At 41.3% G+C, this 22422-nt stretch overlaps 1 protein-coding gene across 1 annotated transcript in view; it reads left to right on the top strand.

The window, feature by feature from the left end:
* Window positions 1-498: 498 nt before the first annotated feature.
* Window positions 499-22422, top strand: part of LOC134795154 (uncharacterized) — an 84335-nt gene continuing 62411 nt past the window's right edge. Inside the window, exon 1 of the mRNA XM_063766988.1 lies at window positions 499-655. Within this exon, the coding sequence (XP_063623058.1) occupies window positions 628-655 (28 nt within the window). The 5' untranslated portion in view covers window positions 499-627. The remainder of the gene's footprint in view (window positions 656-22422) is intronic.

Genomic DNA, 22422 nt, shown 5'->3' with positions numbered 1-22422 from the left:
CGCTGGCGCTGCTGACAAAACGAAACGAATGTATTGTAGAAAAACTAATACATAGGTATTATATTTTCAACACTGCTAGCGTCAGTGTACAGAGAGTCTACTTTGCTCAGAGAGATAAAGTTTCCATTTTACCAAGTGCAGTCCTTTGGCCAGTGGAAGAAATTAGAAGTTAATATCACGTTAAATTGCATAAGTACGTAACTACTTACATGTAATACAATATTATTTGTAAATAATACAATACAGAATTAATTAACAGGCAATAATCCCTCCTACTTATACTCTGTGAACGATCTTACGTGGAAATACACAGTATCCATGTGGCCACGATTTCCGTATAAACCATAAAGTTATTTAATATCGCGCTGGTTTTCGTGCTGATAATCGAGTTATGCGCATGTCAATTGTTTTGTTGTGAGCATGTCAACAAACCCTTGTCTTCCCGTAGGGCGACCCCACTACGCAGAAAGTGAACGTGCGGCCGGCACCGGCGCTAGCGCTGCGCACACGCGGATTGGCAGTGACGCGCGAATCACGCCGCCGCGTTCGAATTTCGAACTAATTCAAAACGAATTAATTTATATTTTTTACTTATTTTTTGGAGCTGTGATAGTGCAGGCTGAAAAAATGAAGACGAAGATTTTTGTAATATTCGGTAAGTAGGTAGTTTTAAAATTTTACAATTTTAAGAATACGAAAAAAATTGCGTTATAATTAAAATTAAATACTAATTACTTTTTGAAAAATCTCAAATATTTTTTTATTCGTTACTAGACCATTTAGACACCCACTCAATTATTAATAGGTATATTATACAATCTAATAGTATTTACAGAAAACCTAAGAAGTACATATTCATTTTCAAAATTACCTTCAATTTTATTAATAACCACCTACGGCGACATATCTATTAAGTCATCTTCCTCGCGCTATCCTGGCTTTTTGCCACAGCTCATGGGAGCCTGGGGTCCCCTTGGCAACTAATTCCGAGAATTGGCGTAGGCACTAGTTCTTGGGAAAGCGACTGCCATCTGACCTTCCAACCCAGAGGGGAAACTAGGCCTTGTTGGGATTAGTCCAGTTTCCTCACGATGTTTTCCTTCACCGAAAAGCGACTGGTAAATATCAAATGATATTACATACATACGTTCCGAAAAACTCATTGGTACGAGCCGGGGTTGAAAGTCGCACGATCTTCCCGCTAGGCCACCAGCGTGCAGCGCTTTTTTATACCGACATATATTATCTTAATCTTATAAAATCCGCAATCTAATCTCATTAGAATTATAATTATATATTATTAATTTTTATTATTTATGATTTATACGTGTGAAATGTTTTGACAACTTAGACTTTCCTCGCCATGGATTTACCGCGTCATTTGCTATCCGCATGATATTAAACGCCGCGCGTGCGCCGAGGAAAACGCCCGGGGGTATAGAAATAGCTAAATAATACTCATTCCCCACGTATGGTACATACTCATGCATTCATGTTATCTGCTCTTATATTGTTCTACTATATTTTATTTTTATCAAAGCGTTACATTTATTTTTTATTTACAACGATAAACACTCGCTATATCACGAATAACTAAATTTTTATTCCAATTTATCGAGTAACATACACAATTTCTAATTATCTGCAAACAGAAATGTCTTAATTGGCCATAATACTTAAATAAAAAAAATATTTGTTCAATTTTTTTTAACATTATTAGTACCCTATTATACAATTTCAATGAAGAGTGCATTCTTACTGTGTTCTATGAAGTTACATTCAATATACATCTAATGCCAAAGAAAACGTGAACGTAACGTAAACCACGATGGCTCTTCGCTTCGATGGCCGATGTGAACGCATAATGTATGCGAATCTTTCTATTGTCTGTAGATAAGGAAACGATTGAGAGCGTTTAAAAATAGAACGTTTTCCCATTTACTTAACGAAAGTAGGTTATACATCGGAAACTTGGTCGGATCGGGGGAAAAACTGTTTTCGAGGAAATTTTAGTTCCTGTGAAATGCAGAATTTATTAAAAAAGTTTTCCTTCCTTTAGTTTTTTTTCTTTTACTTTTATGAGTCAAGCGAAACAGCTTTATTTAACTACGGTATACAACTAAATGAAATGTAGTAGAATATTATTTTATGTACTAAGTCTAAACTACTACGTTCTAAACGCGTATTTAAATTACCTATCCCGAGGGTAAATACTCGTACTGCTTTTGGGAGACGATTTGGCGACGTCCTTAGCTCTTTGATCTATAATACGGCCGTAAAGTTCCAGAGCGAATTAATTAATTGCACTGTGCATGTAGCTAAAAGGTTACTTCTTAATTGGTTATTATCACTTGATTATAATGAGACTGAGACATTACTTCTCAAAATTGTTTAATACAAATCTGGAATAAATGTAAAACTAACTAAAGTAGACTAAATTTTTTTAACTCTAAAAACTGTTTAACTCAAGACTTTAATAGATATAAAAATAACTGACTAGACTAAGATATTATAACTGATATTAAAGTTGAGCCTAGAAACAAAAAATAATAGTAATGTAATTAATAACCGATAGATATATATAGTTTACAAAATTGTTAAAATTAAAATTATTTTTCTTCTCTTAAGTTAACTTGCATGACATACAATGTACATCTGGTCTCCCGCGATACAGGCCTAGCCTAGTGCGGGGACTCCTGGAATCTCTGAATGTCAAGTTGGTTATGCACAACTCTTACCAGAAACTCGTGTTGTTACCACTGTATTCTTTCTGTGCAATAAAAATATTTTTTACTTTTTACTTTACTACGAAATAATATGAGTCACAATGTTAACGCATTGAATGCGAATTGATTGAACAATCTTCATTAACTACAAGATCAATACATATATTTTAGTAGGTTTCAAGCAAATATAATAAATATGTACAAGTACAAAAAAAATTAAATGAATATAATTTTTTGAAAGCCCTTTTGACTAGAGAAGTACGTATGTACTTAAGTAATTAAAGAATTCTAAAGCTAAAATGTCACGAACACAAACTAGCAACCTGGCCATTCATTAACTTCCGTAGAACAGTTACCGTTGCAGTTAGTATGTACATGAATATTCATAATTAAAATTTGAATTTCCCTATTTTCCATTCCAATTTCAACTTTGTCGGGTAATTTAGCGAAGCACGGCAACACTCAACAAGGGTCAAGTCCTTTTTATACCATTTCGCGTGAAATTTAATAAAAACGAATCTATGTTCGACTTGTTGCGTCCACGATTCTGTTATAAAATGAGATATATGTGAACAAGAAAGATTGTTTTTACGCATTACTAAAATTACAATTCATATCAACAATAAAAACCGGCCAAGTGCGAGTCGGACTCGCGTTCCAAGGGTTCCGTACATTACACAATTTTTAATAATGTGTTTTTTAAGTGAAACGTGAGTGAAATGTCTTTAAAAAATCCGTAGGGGTCGGTTCAAAAACTAAGTACCGTAAACCGGGGTTACTTTGATCAATTTTAGAGTTTGGCACCATTTTTTGACGATCCTAATATACGTAAAAATATGAAATAAAAATATAATAATCGGTTTTTTCTCTTCTTTCCGCCTGCCAAATAAAAAAGAATGAGGACTTATATTTTTTTCATAAATAAATAAAAACAACGCGATCAAAGTTATATTGAGAATGGGGTTACTTTGAAACCACTAATTTTTTTGCTGACAATCTAAAGTAGACCCGCTAAAAAGCCCGTAAAAAATAAAAAAATAAAAATCGGTTAAGTATTTTTTAAGTTATTTATATTTTTAAGGTGTGGGGTTACTTTGATAACATACCAAATGATACAAATTAATAACTTGAAGCGCTTATTACATTATCTACTATAAATAACGTAGGATTTTAACTTATTATCTCACTTAGCAACTGATTTTTGAATTGCAAGCTTTAAGGTTTCAGTAAATTTGGTATGTGCACTCGGGTTTTTGATATGTTGCCTTCATACTTATTGTATGTTCTATAAAAAAAATTGTATGCTTTCGACGCGGCACGAATAGATCTTGTGCCCGCCACTAGGTGTGGCGTGCTCATTGAGTTGTTCTTCTTGGTATTTTTTGTAGTCTCGTTACCCGATATTTTTTTGTAATCTCTGGCATTGTTTCTATAAAAAAAAACAATGCATATTTATTAATAGTAGAATTAATTAATACCCTGGTGGGCTGGTGGCCTTACGCACGTATAATAAAACACCTAAAGCAAAGACGCAGTATTAAATATAGCCAATTTCCACCCAGAAAGTTAATACCATACAATAGAAATGGGTAAAAGAATGTTTAAAATCAGATGAGCAGTTCCGGAGATCAACATTTACATACAAATTTATAATTCTACAACCTCTACCTCTTCCACTGACTCAGACGATACATATTTATTATTGAAAAAGATACATAAAAAAATCGTAGGTTGCCAAAACAATTCATGGTGTTACTTTAATATTTTGATCAATTTCACCACGTATAAGTGATCAAAGACACCCCGACTCATGGATTCCCCGGCTATGTGCACATGTGTAGGTTGTCGAATTCAGGTATTTTTTTATAAACTCACGAATAAACACTGATTAACCTAAGACACTATAAAATTACATGTATTTAATTATTGACACAAATACAGTTAAAGTTTTTCAACCAATAAAACCAGAAAGAAATGCGTATCCGCCATTAATATTTTTTTTCAAGACGAAATAATAATATTACACTCACATCCGGTTACTGGGCGATGAAGCAACTATCAGTGTTGCCAATAAAGAAAAAAATACTGCGAAGTTATTTTCCAACTCGTCAAAACAAGCACTTTAGTAGCGGAGGGAAGTCGTTATCAAAGTCGACCCTCAAATCAAAGTAACCCCGGTTTACGGTAATTAAGTCCGACTCACGCTTGACTGCATATTTCTAATAGGTTTTCCTTAATTTCAACTTAATTGGTTCAGTAGTTTCGGAGAAAATAGGCTGTGACAGACGGACAGCCAGACGCACGAGTGATCCTATAAATAAGGGTTCCGTTTTTTTCTTTTTAGGTACGAAACCCTAAAAACAAGTCCATTCATGGTTCATGATCAGCAACGCAGGCTTTGTCGAGTGCTTACAAAAACAAATCCGGGTATAGTTGGCCTAAGGTCCTCAGATAGAAAGGTCCGCTACCTATGCATGTCCCTGAAATCAATGGTTCGTTTGGGTTCGAAGTAGCCGTTGTTTTAGCATTGTGGTCTATGGTCAAATAAGCATTTCGAATTTGGCAGGACACAGTAGACCTTTTTACCAGTGATGATATAATTTCTAAAGGGTTTCTTGATTTTATTGGTTGTTTCTTGTAAACAGGTGTTGTTAATTTTTAACTCAATGATATTATGTATAATTTTTCCATAAAACTTTTATGATAAATATTTACGAGTACCGCCTGATCATCTCGCAATAGATTGTTATCATTTTTATGTAGAGTATTCGCATTGTGTAATGCCGGGGTCAATCGTGCAATCGTACGACTTATTATCGAATACGATTATCTCCTACTTATTTTAACGATCGAAATGTCGATAGGCATCCCAATTATTTTTTCCATGACGACATTCTCGTTATCAACATCGAATTCGCAATGCCAAATTATGTATTTCAATAATATGTTGTTGACTGAAGAGGTACCTATTATTTGCTTAGCCCATCTGAATCACAGGGAGTCCTACATTTTAGGCCATTTCATATCTTGTTATCGGATTTATTTTATGTTTTATTAAATAATTTTATTTAATTTGTTTTTACTTCTAGACCCACTATGAGTATGAGTCGAGTAATCAATTACTTACATGTATGTAAAGTCCAAAAAAAATCTGGTGTTAGCGTTTTATTAATACAAAAATTATTCTATATTAACATCTGCAATAAAAACTCAGATTGCGAAAAATTATACCTATATGTTTTTAAATGTCTATGACATTTCTGCCCTACTAGCAGTAACATCTGCTGAAACCAATGTAACCCTTATCAAGACAGTGGCGATTTAGCATGGTCGCTAAATTGACTCTGCCTTGATATGGGTTAAATTGGCAGACAGTTCTGTTCAAAAATGACAATCCAAATGTCAGCCTTAAACATTAAATATTGAGCACATAGTTGAAGTGTCTCGTGTGGTTGCTAAAATCACCTCGATAAGGTTTTAGTGTTGTAGCAACCGGATCTGGCTGACTATCCAGCTAGCCGACTAATTAGTACATAAATATTTAACCTATTAGTCGCTTGAAGTAACATTAAAAACAAAAAAAAAGTAACCGTTGGTGGCTTAGCGGTAAGACATGCGACTTTCAAAACGGAGGTCGCAGGTTCGAACCTAGGCTTGTACCAATGAATGAGTTTTCACTTTTCAGAGAAGTAGAATAAGGATAAGGAAACCGGAATAATCTCAATGAGAGACTTCCAATTCTGTGGAAATTTCCCCACCGAATTGGAAGGATCAGGTGGCAGTCGGTTTCGTAAAACTAATTCCTGTGCCGATTGTTACGATTTCGTTTTCTAGCAGGCCCAGGCTATAAATGAGCCTTGCAAACAATGTTCGGACAACGTTATGAAGAAAATGATGATATAACTTACTGTAGGGATTCGTAATAATGTAGGTATACGTGATCTTAAAAATATATACGTTACAAGATAACATCGCAAAAAATATTTCGAGCATCCAATATGAATAAACATACAATACTTATGCAAAAAAAAACAGGGCAAGTGCGAGCCGGCCTCGCGCACGAAGGGTTCCGTACCATAATGAAAAGAAAAAAGGAAAAAAAATGCAAAAAAAAACGGTCACCCATCCAAGTACTGACCACGCCCGACGTTGCTTAACTTTGGTCAAAAATCACGTTTGTTGTATGGGAGCCCCATTTAAATCTTTATTTTATTCTGTTTTTAGTAAGTATTTGTTGTTATAGCGGCAACAGAAATACATCATCTATGAAAATTTCAACTGACTAGCTGTCACGGTTCGTGAGATACAGCCTGGTGACAGACAGACGGACGGACGGACAGCGAAGTCTTAGTAAAAGGGTCCCGTTTTCCTTTTCGGTACGGAACCCTAAAAAACTAACGTAGGTACCTACATCACCTCTTAGGGTGTAAATACGCTACAAGTATACGTACGTTGCATAATAGTTAAATATTGAAATAAAATTAAAAATAAATAAGGCTTTATGAAATGAATGTTAGTGCCACAGTGCCACCACCGAGAGCTTGGCGGACTTCTGTTAATATTTGCGGTTTAGCGCGCGTTCTCAAATGAATTCGTATTTCAACGGAAAATGTACGTACTTAATTATAAACGCGGGAGCAGACCGAGAAAGTCCTATGTTGCAAACTACATCAGGACAAATTTGAACTTTAGGTTATTGTAGCTTGTAGAACCCTTTTTAATATTACCTACATTACGTATGGAAGTTAGGTAACCCTTTAAAACTTCCAAGCCGGCCATTATGTATTTTTCTCAAATTATACACACGACACGTGCTGTTAAAACACGCGTTCTCTAATTTTCTATGTGCATAGAATATTAAATATCATTTTTATCGCTACAGTCTTTTTATGGCGAAGTTAAGTGCTGGTTAAATTTCAAGTTGCCTCTTGTAGCATTGAAGAGTGCGTTTATGAATGGCGTGGGAATTCGTTAGTGTGTCAATATCACTATTAGGTATATGAATATACAATACATTATTATTTACTATAGTACGATCTACAATGGATAGAGGCATCATTTTACTGTTATAAACATGAATCTAGTATTAAACTGGATTGGGCATGAGTGGTGGGGATAACTGACAGAACGGGATAGTCTTACGTATCTTTCAGTAGGAGTAGCAGAGAAAGCGCTCTTATATTTTGTCTTTATCACAGTCTCACATATTTTTTGTTCCCCACCATTTTTATAGTATGGATAATGGTGGGCAACAAATAAATTCGACCAATCACAGTGTCGCATTTGGGTATGTTTTGTCCCTCACGGAGGCACGCGTATACCACTTTTATACGATCCTACCTTCTATGGTTATAAAAAAAAACTATTTCAAAAAGTGTAGGTACAATGCGACAAAACTTCAATTAATCAAGTAAAATTATAATCATTCGAGAGGAAACTCGCATTTTTGTTCCATTTGGAAACTCTATTGAAGCATATTATTTAGGAAAATTACAAGAATTATTCCCAATTATTTGAATAACAAAACGTTGCCAGAACAAAAATCGTTTCCTGAAACACGATATGTTTTGAAAAGTGATCGTTAGGAGGAAGTAATCAGATATTCCGGAATTATAATAACTTTGTTTTTGAATACGCATTAATAACTGGATTGATAAACTTTACTTTATAAAATACTTTCAAAGCAGCTCGTAAATGATTTAACTGTGCAAAGCTCAATTTTTTATTAGTTAGTAACTTGTTACCTCAACAATCCACGTAACATTAATGCATATCAGCCTTATCTCATGTGCGAACTGAACAATACAGCCAGACAATAACTAGACATATCTCAGGTTCTCATGCGAACCTTCGCCGATTGTGGCGGAGGTCATATATGCATTATGTGCAAACCTGCATATGGTTTTTGCCATGTTAACCAACGCCTATTGATGCTTACTACAACCTATGGAAAATGGTAGTGTTTAGTTCCGAGTTCGATATTTAGGTTAATGTTTTTGTGGGCGTACCTAGATCAATTGAAATGTAATTCCGGGAAGTTTTGGGAACTACCTATTATTGATTTTCCTACGTGGGTAACATAGATCTATTTTTTTAAAATTATGCAATAGACATAGACTCCTTTCTGTGAATTAGTATATCATTGGTGTGCCTTGAAATTGTAAGACTAGCTAAGGAATACTTAAATATAGTAATTATTAGTAGCTCATGATACGGAATTGATTAGATAAACATATACCGTAAATGTAGTTTTGGAAGCAATATTTAATATGAGAAACATTTGCAATACTTAGCGCCACTTGCACTTGCTTGCGGTTAAACCGTTAATCCAGTGTCAAATTGCACTGGTAGCCATGGTAACTCCAGATTTAACCGATTAACCCCGGGTTACAAGTGCCCCTTGTCGTGCCGGGTGCAAGTGGCCCTTAGATTAATTAGGTATCTACATTAGGGTGATTCACTTTTGTATGGAGAAAAAAAAGTTGTAATATTTTTCCTGACTTTGCTCACCAATGGAGTCTCCCCACACTAAAAACTATCTATTTCAATTTGCAAAAGAATCGAATAACGTTTAGAGGTTGCACAAGTTGAAAAGGTAGAGTGAGAACCCCATACATTTTGCGTGAAAATGAACTATGTTCTAAAATGACAAAATATAATGAACGGATACTAAAATCGAATGACAAAACTAAATTTTGCGTCTAAAATACGATAAAAGCATCTGAAAAATCTTAATTAGAACATTTATCGAGTAACCAAAATCCAAGTATCCTACTAATTTTAAAATATATTTATATGTAGAAGGTTCAGTATCACTCTACTCTCCACTTCGATGGTAGCCGCTTAAACCATTTTCTACCCTCCGATGTAAAGTCGTTGGTTATTTGAAAAATCTTTGTTGATGTTGTGCAACCTCTAAATGTTCACCGATTTTAATTTTTTTTAACGTATAATATTTTTTTATCAGTTAGAACAAGAATTCCAGCAAAGTCAGATGAAAATCGAAAATTCGGAAAAATGAAACAACCTAATCTACATGGTATCTACCTATATAATATATCTTACGTATAATTTTATTGATAGTACGTATTAACTATATAAGCATGTCACCATAGACCATCGTACGGAGACCTATCAATATAAATATCCTACCAATAGAAAGTAAATACTGGTTTATCATTAAATTATAATATCGTAATTAGATTTTAAATTAATTTTGCACATAGATCAAACATTGAGATTAAGATACAAAAAATGACTTGCAAAGTGTATTTACTTAAACCGACAAGTTCAAACGAAGAGCTTCGTTACACATCGCTTCGTTACATCGAAATCTTTCCTTGAAGTTTGGCAGCGCTCCAGCGCAATACGTAATATCAAAATACTGATATACTTATAGACTTATTTATACATGAATCTCATAATAACAGCGTCTCAAGTTTCCGTTGGCCGATGGGGTATTAACTTATTAAGTTGTGTGAACTTGTGAAGTACTAAAATGTAATGAAAGCTGCAAAACTGGTCGGTTCTTATTAGACATATTTATGGAATACATTACCCTTACTACAATAGTAGCTAGTAACATTACTCACGCGTATATCATATCTATATATCATTTATACATATAAATGATATATAGATATGATATTTATTTTTGAGGGGTATGAATTATTTTCTCAAATGTAATCCGTTATTTTGATGTTGAAAGTTTTTAGTTAAATATGTGCTTATATCTTAGGCTATTATGGTCACAAATGATTTTATAGTCTGTTCTTAACATTTGCATTTATGTAGGTACTTAGTCCAGAAAACTGATGCGCAAACTATAATATAATTAATATACTGCTAATTAAAGTTATCTACGTACGAAATGAATGGCCAACAATACAAATGCTTGCACGTAACTTACAATTAATAGCCGGTAACGGTATCTGTTACAAAGTAATGTTAATTCCACTCTTTTTACTTCCCCAGCCATAAATATTTAAAACGTCAAATTACGAAACCTCGACTTTCAGGAAAATATATCGGTAAATTAATGTTTTCCCGATACCGGGCGTTCGGTAATCATCGCGGCGGCAGCGGCGCTTAGCGGCAGGATATTACGAACTAACGAGTCTTCGGGTCTAGACTAGGCGTAGGTTCCTGCTACAATATTCAAAACCTACTAGTCCTATGTCCAATACATTTGACCAAAGCACCTGACCACTGGGTTTGAAGATATATTATGTTTGTTGATATATCTCGATAACTTCCTGGTATATTTGTGAGTGGACCAGACCAGTAATTTGCGGTCGATTTTATCAAAGAAACGTGATTGATATAATTTCCGTTCCCTCCTAAAGCCATTTAGATCTTAGATTCGTCAGTGGTACGTAACGCGAAACAAGGGCAACTCGGCTGTTGGTTAGGTACTGCTTTGTTTCGAAACAAAGGCAGCAACATAACCTTATATTAGTGAACTATATAAGACCAAATTTTCACATACATCTAAGGCGAACAGTGTATACACTGTACACAAGGTCGACCTTTTTCGCAAGCTGATTGACCTGCGGTACGAATACTTGTATCAAGAAATATGTGTAAATGATGACTTTTTTGAGTTGTCTATAATTTAATTTCTAAATAGAGCACTACGTACTGTTTTGAGAAGGTACCTCATGTAATAACTAAATCGTATAGTTAGTTACGCACTAAGCTATTCCGAAAGACCTAGATAGATAGACCAAAGCTAAGGCTACAACTTAATTTTAGTAGGTAAGGTTTTTAAAATTGAGCTTTATCCTGCTTTGAACGTAAGCCGGCTACAGATGCCCTATAATATATAAAGCAAAAGTAAAATATTTCGACACTTGGATAAGAAACAAAGTTTGTTGACACTTAAAGTGAAAGACAAAATGAAAATATACACACATTGTCACATTTAAATTATTCCACTCGCACGTATAATTTTCTAGTGAAAACCGAGATGGCGATCTTGAGATGCGTACGTCTGTAGGGTTTTGAGCCGTGATAAGGCCTTGGCGGTATTTCTCCGAGTTTCTCTAGAGATGCGCCCGCCATGCTAATGAGCGTGACCTAGCCGGTAATTACTAACTATTAGTCGGAACTTTTGAACCTCTGTAGGTACTTAGATTGATTTAAAGCGCATACATAGGTTGCAATTATTTTTATATGAAACGATTTTTTGTCTAAAGTTGACCGGCAAAGAATACCTCACCGCATAAAGTTTTATTTTATTAGGATTACCTTAATTATGCAATAAAATAGTTATTTACGATACAAGTGCGGAAAAGAGGAAATTCGAAACGAGTGGCGATAAATTAAAATCGACACGAGTTGCGAATTACCTATTCGCACGTGTATCGTACAACGTTTTACAGTACATATGGCCCTTTAAACTTTTGACATACGCACGGAAAGCGCGCTTTACGCACTAGTGCGGGAAAATAGGACCATATGTACTATAAAGTATGTTTCACGTGGTACGTGAGGTTGTCACGTGATATTTTTAATTAGTAGCGTGTAGTCGACAACAATTCAAGCGGCTCGAAATATGACAGCTTCTGTTTCTAGGTCGGCGTTGCATCCGCTGCGCGCTGTGTGCTAAGCTCATGGTTATCTGCATATTCCAAGTTGCACTCTAGTATAGTACGTATGGACGTCGCACGCCAAGTATGGAACTATTATTGTACTAGTGACGTAATAACAGCCAGGTTAAAATTAGTAGGTAGATAAAGTAGACTGAAATATGAATTGCATTTAAAACGAGCTTCTGATATGACATTATCCGTTTCTGTATTGCCAATTCCAATTACAAGTAGATACACGACTACATAACTCTCGTTTATTTTAAATCAGCCCTCAGGGGGTTACCAGGCGTGCTGTAGCAATAAAACTGTAACCTGACCCATATTGAGATTCAAATCAATTTAAATCTATGAATTGAGCAACTCGTTCACGAGCAATTTAATTGCTGCGACAATCAGCCCGGCGTGTAATTTGCCTTTTTGCAACGATGCCACTTGCATACGGTCAGCCTGCGCTGCGTGGCGAAACTTCCGTGTGATGCCAAAATAAGTGCAGTGTTACCCATGCGGTTAGTATTAATGACTCCTATGAAGTCATAAACGACTATGCCTATGAATTATTTTGTTATTTTGCCGTAACGTAACTGACTATAAAGGCAAGCTATTGCGTTTACACCGTTGAGTTTAGGATTTACATATCTAAATGACCTGTATTGTGAATAGATGTTTGATTATGTTCGTGGATCAGATTTTAAATTGACGTAACAATGTCATTAGGGCTTTTTATAAAAATTTTGTCGTACCTACCTGACGTACAATTTGTAGGTAGACATGCTAATGCTGGCTCGCCTACTTGTAACTGAAAAAGAAATCAGACTAATTAATAATTTTAAATATGTACATGAATATTATAGTTTGATCAGTCCCATGTAACAACTCTGTCTGTCTGTTGCCTCTTCACGCTTAAACAGCTGAACTGATTTACATGTGGCATGGAGATAGTTTGAGGCCCGAGGAAGGACATAGGATGGTTTTTATCAATCATCATTATTATCATAATCCCACGCAGACGAAGTACCTATAGTAAAAAAAACATACTAGGTATTATCTAATGATCAATCACGGTATTTCCATATACCTATTTGATGTAATTACTTTACATTCAAAAATCTTTATCCTACTTTCTCAATCAAATAAGTCCTTATGTATTCTTCATTATACCTAAATAATTACCAACCAACACATTTTAGCAAACAACTTGGTAAGACAATGAAAACGACAAAAGTAACAGACATGTCTTTTTCCCAGCCTTTGCTAAACTTCGCCGAAAATGTGGAACCTCACTGCTGATTACCCCACACAAAACTTATCCTTCTATTTGTACTTACTTATCTATTCTATTCTATTCTATTTTTCCGCAATCAATCAATACATGTAGGCCTGTAGGGTTCCTATTATTCTGAGAAATAAATAAATTGCTTTTCCTAATTCGTATGAAACTTTTGCAACTCACTGTTGTGAAAAATACCTACAATCTACATTCCAAGGTACCATTAGGCACTAGTGTAGCAACACAGTCGACACGCTATCGGATTGTCGCTGACACAATGTTAGGATGACAATTCAAGCCTTCAAATCAAATGTTATACGGACGTAGTTAGCAATCCAAACAGCAGTGAAAATTGTTTTGACAAATACGAGTAGGTAATACTCCACTCAACGAAGATGTAGGTACATGTTTTATGTAAGTACGATACCAATTTTCACAGAATTACAGTGCTATTTATAATAAACAAGTACAGTGCCTAAACTAGAATTCGACCTTGAATTTAAATGCTGTTTATTTATTTATAATTTATAAGAAATGGCCACTGATGTAAGTCTAGGATCAAATGATGATGTAGGTAGGTCAACTATGATCTTTATTGTCGGCTGCCGAAACACAAATCTGGTAGCTTTGTTATTCACCGGCTGTGACATCTGTAAGTATTGATACGAGTATAATTAATAATTTTAGCGATACCACGACTATATAATTAAAGCCATAATTTTAAAATAATGAATGAATGAACATAACTCGAATTGACCCGTTAGAGTGTACAATTATTGTCCATTTTAATACCGCTTACCACTTGAAGCGCACACCAGGCACGTAATGTAAGCCACGCGTGGGATTAACGTTTTTTAGGCTACTTGAAAAAGTATTATTGTAACCGTTGATAAGTATAGAGGGCACCCTTGGAGGCTGATTCTGTTTCAACAAATTGACCGTGAGCACCTGCGTTAGAGGCTCACGCTGATTGGTTTATCCACGATGGATGGGTTTATCCACATGATAAAATAACTGTCACTTTTTAACACCGCGGGATAGAAAGTGACGGACACCGTTTTATCACGCTGTCACGTAGACAAGAACGACCATCATATCCGTACAGGTCAGGGGGCCTAGCCAAGATGACAATCGCACATCGACAAACGCGAAGCGAAAAGAAAATTACTTATCGTGTCTGAAGCTACAAAGAGTCACGAACCCTTTTCATACATTATTTAAGTTTCGTTGCATGTTTTTTTTATCAACGATTGTCATCTTGACAAGGCTTCCAGGAGTCGTTTCATAAAGCGTCGCGCTCGCACATGTTGAAAAAAAAAAAACCATATCAAATTGTTAAAAAAATCTGCCCCATCTACGTTAGACAACACTAAAAGACTTATTGCTAAATAAACACTGACACTGCCTCTGTAAGTATATTTACATAATAATGTAAAAAAATAAATATAACATTATCTTCGTTGAATGGACTAAACTCCGATATGTCATTAGCTACGCTACGATTGGTTGAATCCAGGACGAAGCCGCGGTTCTGAAAATCTAATCATCTCCGATGAGAGTCGACTCGTGGTTATGTCAGCTTTTCTACTGCTCTAGTGGCGGCTTGCAAATTGGATCTGTGTTCTGAATTCACCGATATTGAATTCAAATTTCAATGAAACTAGATACTTTAATAAGTTTGACGCCTTATGTATTGTTCAATTTGACATCTTGAAATTTAAAGAAAAGAATCACACTTATTTTATACGCCTGACTGGACTTTTGTCTATAGATGGAGTCCAAACAAGTATAAAACTGCTCTAATAAGTAATGTTACATTATGAATAACTATAATTTTAATCTATATTAATATCTTGCAAAAATGCCAAGCGTGACTATTACGACCTTGATTGTAGAGTCTTTGAAAAGTTATTTAAAGCACAGTTCGCACTCGGTAAAGTATAGATGGTATATTATTTTCATATATACTCGTACCAGCATAAATTGTAACCAATTACCATTAAGGAGCTTGAGAAAGCTGAGTTTTGATATACCAAAAGTTATCAACAAAATTACTACTTGTGAATGTTAGGCCCTATCTTCATACATCGCAGCGGGGTGCGCAGGGGGGGGGAGAGTGGACTGTAGAAATTCTCGTAGGCGGCAGAGGATGGAGCAATAAAACAACGCAGCTGGCTTCAGATGCAGGAGGGTCGAGGTTGGAGAGGTTTCTTCTTTTCCTTTTAGTTGTTTCCTAGTCGGCTGCTGGCTCTGTACTGACGCTGAGCGGGGCGACGTACCGGCTTTTATTACTGCCTATTTTATGTACCTCGTCCCCCGCTACCCGCGTGGCGCGCATGCGCGGATCGAGAGAGATCGGCGCATGCGCGCAGACTTCCTATCTCTTTCTAATAAGATACCTCTCTTTCTAATATGATACCTCTCTTTTCCTCGGCCCTCATGCTTTCTTTATTTAAATATTTATTATCTTACAAGTTTTTATTTCTTATGCTATTCTACCTAACTTATTTTTCTAATTAGACTTTATCCTAATTAGCCTATTATCACATTCTTATTTGAAAGGCGCAAAGTGTGTGTCGCCGCCGGCGACCCACACTTTGCCCCTCCCGTTATGCAGAGTTACGTAATGAAACACAATAGGAGGATATTTTATTATTCACAAACTTTGGCTTATCTAAATTATATCTTAATTATTTTATTATCTAATTACATCTTATTAATCTAAGCGCGCGTCGTGTACATTTCTCCCGCCGTCGCTTCGCGAACCTACTGGTAGCACGACGATCTTCTTTGTCGGCCTCCTCAGCACGTGTCCCTTGCTCGTAGAGACGTCCACGACTCGAACCACGCCATCCTTGCCCGGGTACGTCCGCGTCACTATCCCCCGTGGCCATGTGTTACGGGGGAGGTTGGAGTCGCAGATGATGACGACGTCTCCGACGGCCGGGGCGACTCCTCCGTCGTAGGGCTCCCGCCGGTGTTGGAGTAGCGGCGCGTACTCGCGAACCCAGCGCTGCCAGAAGGTGTCGGCGAGCTGCTGGGCGCGCTTCCAGTGTTGTCGCGCGTTGGTGTCGCTCTCCTCGAAGGTGCCGGGTGCAGGTGAGTAGCAGTCCGGCCCCAGCAGGATCATGTTCGGGGTCAAGGCCGGCGGGTCCTCTGGATTCACGGCCACGTAGGTCAGCGGTCTTGAGTTGACGGTTGCCTCCGCCTCCGCCAGTAGGGTCTGCAGGGTCTCGTCGCTCGGGTACTTCTCGTGCAGCGTAGCCTTCATTGCTTCTTTGACGGTGCGCACCATACGTTCCCACACGCCCGCCATGAATGGGGCGGCGGGGGGAAGGAAACGCCAATTGATGCGGCGTGCGTGGGCGGCGTCTCTCATTGCTTCCGCCAGCTCTCGGTGTGCACCTCTGAAGGCAGTCCCGTTGTCACTCCACAGTTCGGTAGGGCACCCGCGCCGAGCGATAAAGCGGCGCAGTGCGTTGATGGCGGAGTCGGTGCTCAGTGAGGCAACCATCTCCAGGTGTACGGCCCTCGACGTCATACAGGTGAACAGTGCGACGTACCTTTTCTCTCTATGACGGCCCACTGTAACTTCTTGCGGCCCGTAGTAGTCCAGACCCGTGTATGTGAAGGGCCTAACGTGATGTGCTAGGCGCGCCGCTGGCAGGTCACCCGTAGATGGCGCCGCGGGCTTGGCGCGACGCAGGCGACACTTTGGGCACTGGGCGATCACTTGTTTCACTGTCGGTCTTATTTTCACTATATGCACACGCTGTCGCAGATCGTTAACCACTATTTCGGTGCCGCCGTGATGTAACTGTTCGTGAACGTGAGAAACATATAACTTTGTATAGTGATGTTTCCCGTGTAGCACTATAGGTCGCACTGTCTCTTCTTGTAAGTCGCCGGCCGCTATTCTGCCCCGCAGACGTATAATGTGATCGCCGTCCATATAGACACTCAGCTTGGCTAGTCGGTCGTCCTTGTCTGGCGCGCGGCCGCTTGCTATGCGCCCTCTCTCTTTTTCGTAGCTATCTTCTTGTGAGGCGCGTACTAGTAGTTTCTCGGCGGCACTTAGGTATTTGGCTTCTAACACTAAGTACTTCTTATCTTCTTGTGGCGGCGTAGCGGCGATCTTGACAGGTGTGCGTGTGTGGGTGGCACGCTTGTTCCAGGCGCCGTCTTGTGTCTCGTTTGCGCGCGTTCGTTTGCGCCTGGCCGCCGCGATAAGTTGTGTCGCGGGCCGGGCGGGGTCACGGGGTCGAGGGCGCACGAGGTCGATGAACTGTAGCACACGTGCGGTCGCACGTAGTAGTCGCGTCCACTTTGAGAAGCGCTCGAACTTAGGTATGGCCGCGTGTTTATTTTCAGGCACGGCGGCTGTCGCAGCACACGTCTCTTTTTCTTCACCGGTCACGGGAAATTCGACTTTATTTTCACGGGGCCAAGTCGATTCTTCATTGTACAGGAATGACGGGCCAACGAACCATCTGTGGCTCGTATCGAAGTCAGCTGGTGTGGCGCGGGTCGCGTCGTCGGCTACGTTGTGTGCTGTCGGTACCCATCTCCACTCGTTTTTCTTAGTGTGATCTTCTATCTCGGCGAGTCTGTGGGCCACGAACGTCTTGAATGTACGGGGCTCGGCGCGTATCCATGCTAGCGCCGTGCGAGAGTCGCTCCAGTATATTTTTGAAGCGATCTCGAAGTCGTGCTCTTCTATCACTGTTCTTGCTAGCCGTACGCCTAGGACGGCCGCCTGCAGCTCCAGTCTAGGTATGGAGATGGGCTTCCTAGGTGTGACGCGACTCTTGGCGGCGGCCAGGGCTATTTTGACTGACCCGTCGGCTCGCGTCATCCTCCAGTACACGGCGGCGGCGTATGCTTCTTCACTAGCGTCGACGAAAGTGTGTAGCTCGCGCACGGCGGCAGGCGTTGCGTCGTAGCATCTAGGTATCTTTAGGGTACCTAGGTCTCGCAGTTGTTGTAGCCACTCGCTCCAGCGCTCCCGCAGATCTTCTGGTATAGCTTCGTCCCAGCTCGTGTTATGTTGCCACGTGTCTTGCATTATTCGCTTGGCCGGCGTAGTGATAGGTGAAATCAGGCCGAGCGGGTCAAATATTGACATTATGATGCTCAGGGCTTCTCTCTTCGTCGGAGGCCGGAGGTCATTGACCACCTCGGGCTGAGCTCTTCTAGTGTTGAGGCGAAACCGGATGCTATCTTCGTTTGTGTCCCACAGCAGGCCGAGCGTTTTTTCTATCTCGCTCCCGCCGATAGGGACAGTGTTTCCCTCTCGCTCTTCGCTGCCGACGACGTCTCTTATTGCTTCATATTCGTTCGTAGCCCACCCACGCAGCTGAAACTTGGCTTGTTGGTGTACATGATCGACGTCTCTTGTTACTTGTCTTGCCTCTTCTATTGTGTTGAAGCTCTGGAGATAGTCGTCCATGTAGTGGTTGCGCTCTATTGCTCGCGCAGCCTCCGGGTACTGTGTCGCGTGCTCTCGTGCGTTTCTATTTTTGATGTATAGAGCGGTGCACGGCGATGACGACGCGCCGAATATAACTGAAGTCATGCGGTATTCTTCTGGCTCTCCCTCGCGGCGATCGCCCCTCCATAGGAAGCGGAGTGCGTCCCTGTCCTCTTCGCGTATCTTGATCTGCATGAACATCTCTTTCAGATCAGCTGAGACTGCGATGCTGTGTTGACGAAACTTCATGATGACGCCGGGTAGTGATTGCAGGAAATCTGGACCCGTGTGCAGCATGTCGTTGAGGCTGCGGCCGTGTGAGGTGGCCGCAGCATCATGGACCAGTCTTATCTTCGGCTTCTCTGGGTTGCAGACGGCGAAGTGAGGTAGGTACCACGTCCTGCCGCTTGGTGGCGTGGCCGCGCGCTCGGCGTAGCTTGAGGTGAGTAGATTGTTGACGCGCTCGTTGTATTGTTGTTTCAGGTTTGCGTCTCGATCCAGCTTCCTCTCGAGCGTGTGTAGCCGCTTCAGTGCGTCGTTGCGATTGTTGGGTATTCTTTCTTCTTGGTTGCGCCACAGTAGCCCCGTCTCGAACCTGCCGTCGGGTAAGCGGCGGCTCTTTTCTTCTAATATGCGAAGCGCTTGTTGTTCGGGATCGCTGCTCGGTCGCCTCGGCTCGATTGATAGGGACTCGAGAGCGAAATATTTCTTCATTGTTTCTTCTATGTTTTCGTTCGACTTGGCCCGCGTGTGGTGCGCACAGCAGTACGCGATCGGCTCCGCTCTAGTGGTGCGGCAGCCGTGAAGTACCCATCCTAGTAGGGTTCTTGAAGCGACGAGTTGATCGCGCCGTCCTTTTCTTATTTCCCGCGACACGATTAGCTCCCAGTTGTCTTGACCGATGAGTATTTGTGGGGTTGCGCCTTGGTAGGTTAACTTGTGCTTGAGTCCTCTGAGATGTGTGCAGCCATCTATCTCGCTCGCACCTATGGATTGTGTGGTGAAGCCCAGACTGCCGACGGTGTGCGCGTTTGGTATGCGCTGCTCCTGCCCGCCGTACTTGTTGCGTATGTAGACCTCGACCCTCCTGCTCTGATTGTGCTCCATCTCTTTCCCGCCTATGCCCTGCACCCACATTGGTTCGGTGGGGCCGTTGAGCCCGAGTGTGTCCGCCAGCGCCGAGTCGATAATTGTCACGGTGCTGCCTTCATCTAGTAGAGCGAAAGTGTCTGCTTCCGCCCGCGGGCCGCGTAGTGTGACTGGTACTATCTTCAGGTAGGCGCGTCTTGTTTGTGCTGTCGCGCAGGCGATCTGGTTCACTGCCGAGGCCACGACTTCTTCTGGCTTGCGTGGTGAGGGTGGCTCGGCAGCGGCTGCAGCGGCGGCCGCGGGTGGCGACTTCTCGTGGTGTAGGAGGCGATGATGTCTCATGGGGCAGCCCTGTTGGCCACAAGGCTTGGCGCGGCAGGCGAAGCGTCGATGCTTGCTGACGAGGCATCGGTAGCAAATGTTGTTCTTCTTGGCCACTTCCCAGCGCTCGTTCGTGTCGATCTTCATAAACTGCGGGCACGACGGTAATTGGTGCGTAGCGTGCTCACATAACGGGCACGCCGGCTTCTCTTCTTTTGGCTTCTTATTGATTTCGACTGCGGCGGCGTAGGTTCGCTCGGGCTTCTTTCTTGCACTTCTTACTTCTTTATGTTCCGTTGTATTTTCAGGCGGAGCGTAAGGCGTGCACTTGTCGGCTTCATTATTCAAAAAGTCGGCAATCTTCTTAAGTTCGGGCGTCTCTTCTCTTGTAGCTGCGTAGTCGTACCACTTGTTGCGAATTATCGGCGATAACTTGTCAACTATCGACCGCAGTAACTCGGGGTTGTAGAGATACTGCGGCTTCTTCAATATCTCGATAGTCGTCACTGTGTTAGCGATCCGGCTGGCGAATATGCACAGGTCACGTGGGTTGTCGGTGAGGCGCGGCAGTCCCTTTAGCTTCTCCAGTTCGTTGACAAGTAGTGCGTCTGGCCTTCCGTATCTTCTTTCTAGTGCTTTGATGACGTCTTCTGGATGCGGCTGGCTGATGAGGAGGGCGCTGACGGCCTCCCAGGCGACACCTTTTAGACTTCTTCTTATACGGGCGACGTTTTCACTTGCGGAGAAACTGGGCGCGGACTCGTTGTACGCGGCCTTAAATTGTAGCCACTCGGTACACAGGCCACTAAACGTCGGCAGGTCAGGTATGTACTTCTTGTAAGACTTGCTGGCTTGAATGGCTTCTGTGAGGGCGGCGGTTAGCGACGACACGTCCATCGCACGAGCATCTTCGTATGTTTCCGGTCGCGCGCGTCGTCTAGTAGTGCGCGCGGCGGGCTCTTGCGTTTCTTCTATATGGGCGGCCTCTTCTAATGTTGTCGCTCGTTCGGGTCGGCGATTGAACCAGTCAGCGATGCGCTGTGGAGCGAGGTCCTCTTCCTCTTCTGACTCCTCTCTTGATGACGCCAGGTCTATTCTTTCTTGACGTATTCTCGCTAGCTCGGTTTCCGCTTGCACGCGCTTCAGTTCTAGCTCGGCTAACCTCTCCTTGGCCTCCAACTCCGCGAGGAGTCTCTTGCTGGAGGCCTTGGATCGGTGTGACCGAGCGGGCTTCGTCGGCGGTCTCGGTGGCGGCATCAGTTCGACGGGGTTGCGCTCGACGATCGTGGCGGCGAGGCTGGCCGCAGGCGTGGCCTTAATGCCCGACGTGTCAGCGGGGTGGACGGCGTTGCTCGGCCCGGGTAGGTCCTCTGGTGTGGGACGCGTCTTCCTGATGGCGCCCGTACCCGACGATGCAGCTGTGTCCAACGTCTTCGCTGAGTCCGACGTTGCGCCTGTGCCCGACGTAGTGCCTGTGCCCGACGTAGTGCCGGTGCCCGACGTAGTGCCGGTGCCCGACGTGGTGCCGGTGCCCGACGTGGTGCCGGTACCCGACGTGGTGCCGGTGCCTGACGTGGTGCCGGTTTCCTCGGAGCTCGGAGATTTTGCGGTATTTTACTCAATACTCAATACTCAATATTTATTTGCAAATTCACAAAGTAGTTGTACAGGTGGTAAATTTATTTTCTGACGACTCTTCATCTTCCTTGTTGTGGTTGTTTCTTGTTACTACCATCTTGCTGTGTTCTTGCTTCAGAGATCCGGCTTCGACGAGGACCAAACAATGTGAATGTTAGGCCCTATCTTCATACATCGCAGCGGGGTGCGCAGGGGGGGGGAGAGTGGACTGTAGAAATTCTCGTAGGCGGCAGAGGATGGAGCAATAAAACAACGCAGCTGGCTTCAGATGCAGGAGTGTCGAGGTTGGAGAGGTTTCTTCTTTTCCTTTTAGTTGTT

The sequence above is a fragment of the Cydia splendana genome, chromosome 1 (assembly GCF_910591565.1).
Source record: "Cydia splendana chromosome 1, ilCydSple1.2, whole genome shotgun sequence".
Taxonomy (NCBI): domain Eukaryota; kingdom Metazoa; phylum Arthropoda; class Insecta; order Lepidoptera; family Tortricidae; genus Cydia; species Cydia splendana.
Note: the sequence above shows the minus strand (reverse complement) of the source record. Positions and strands in the feature narration are given on the sequence as shown.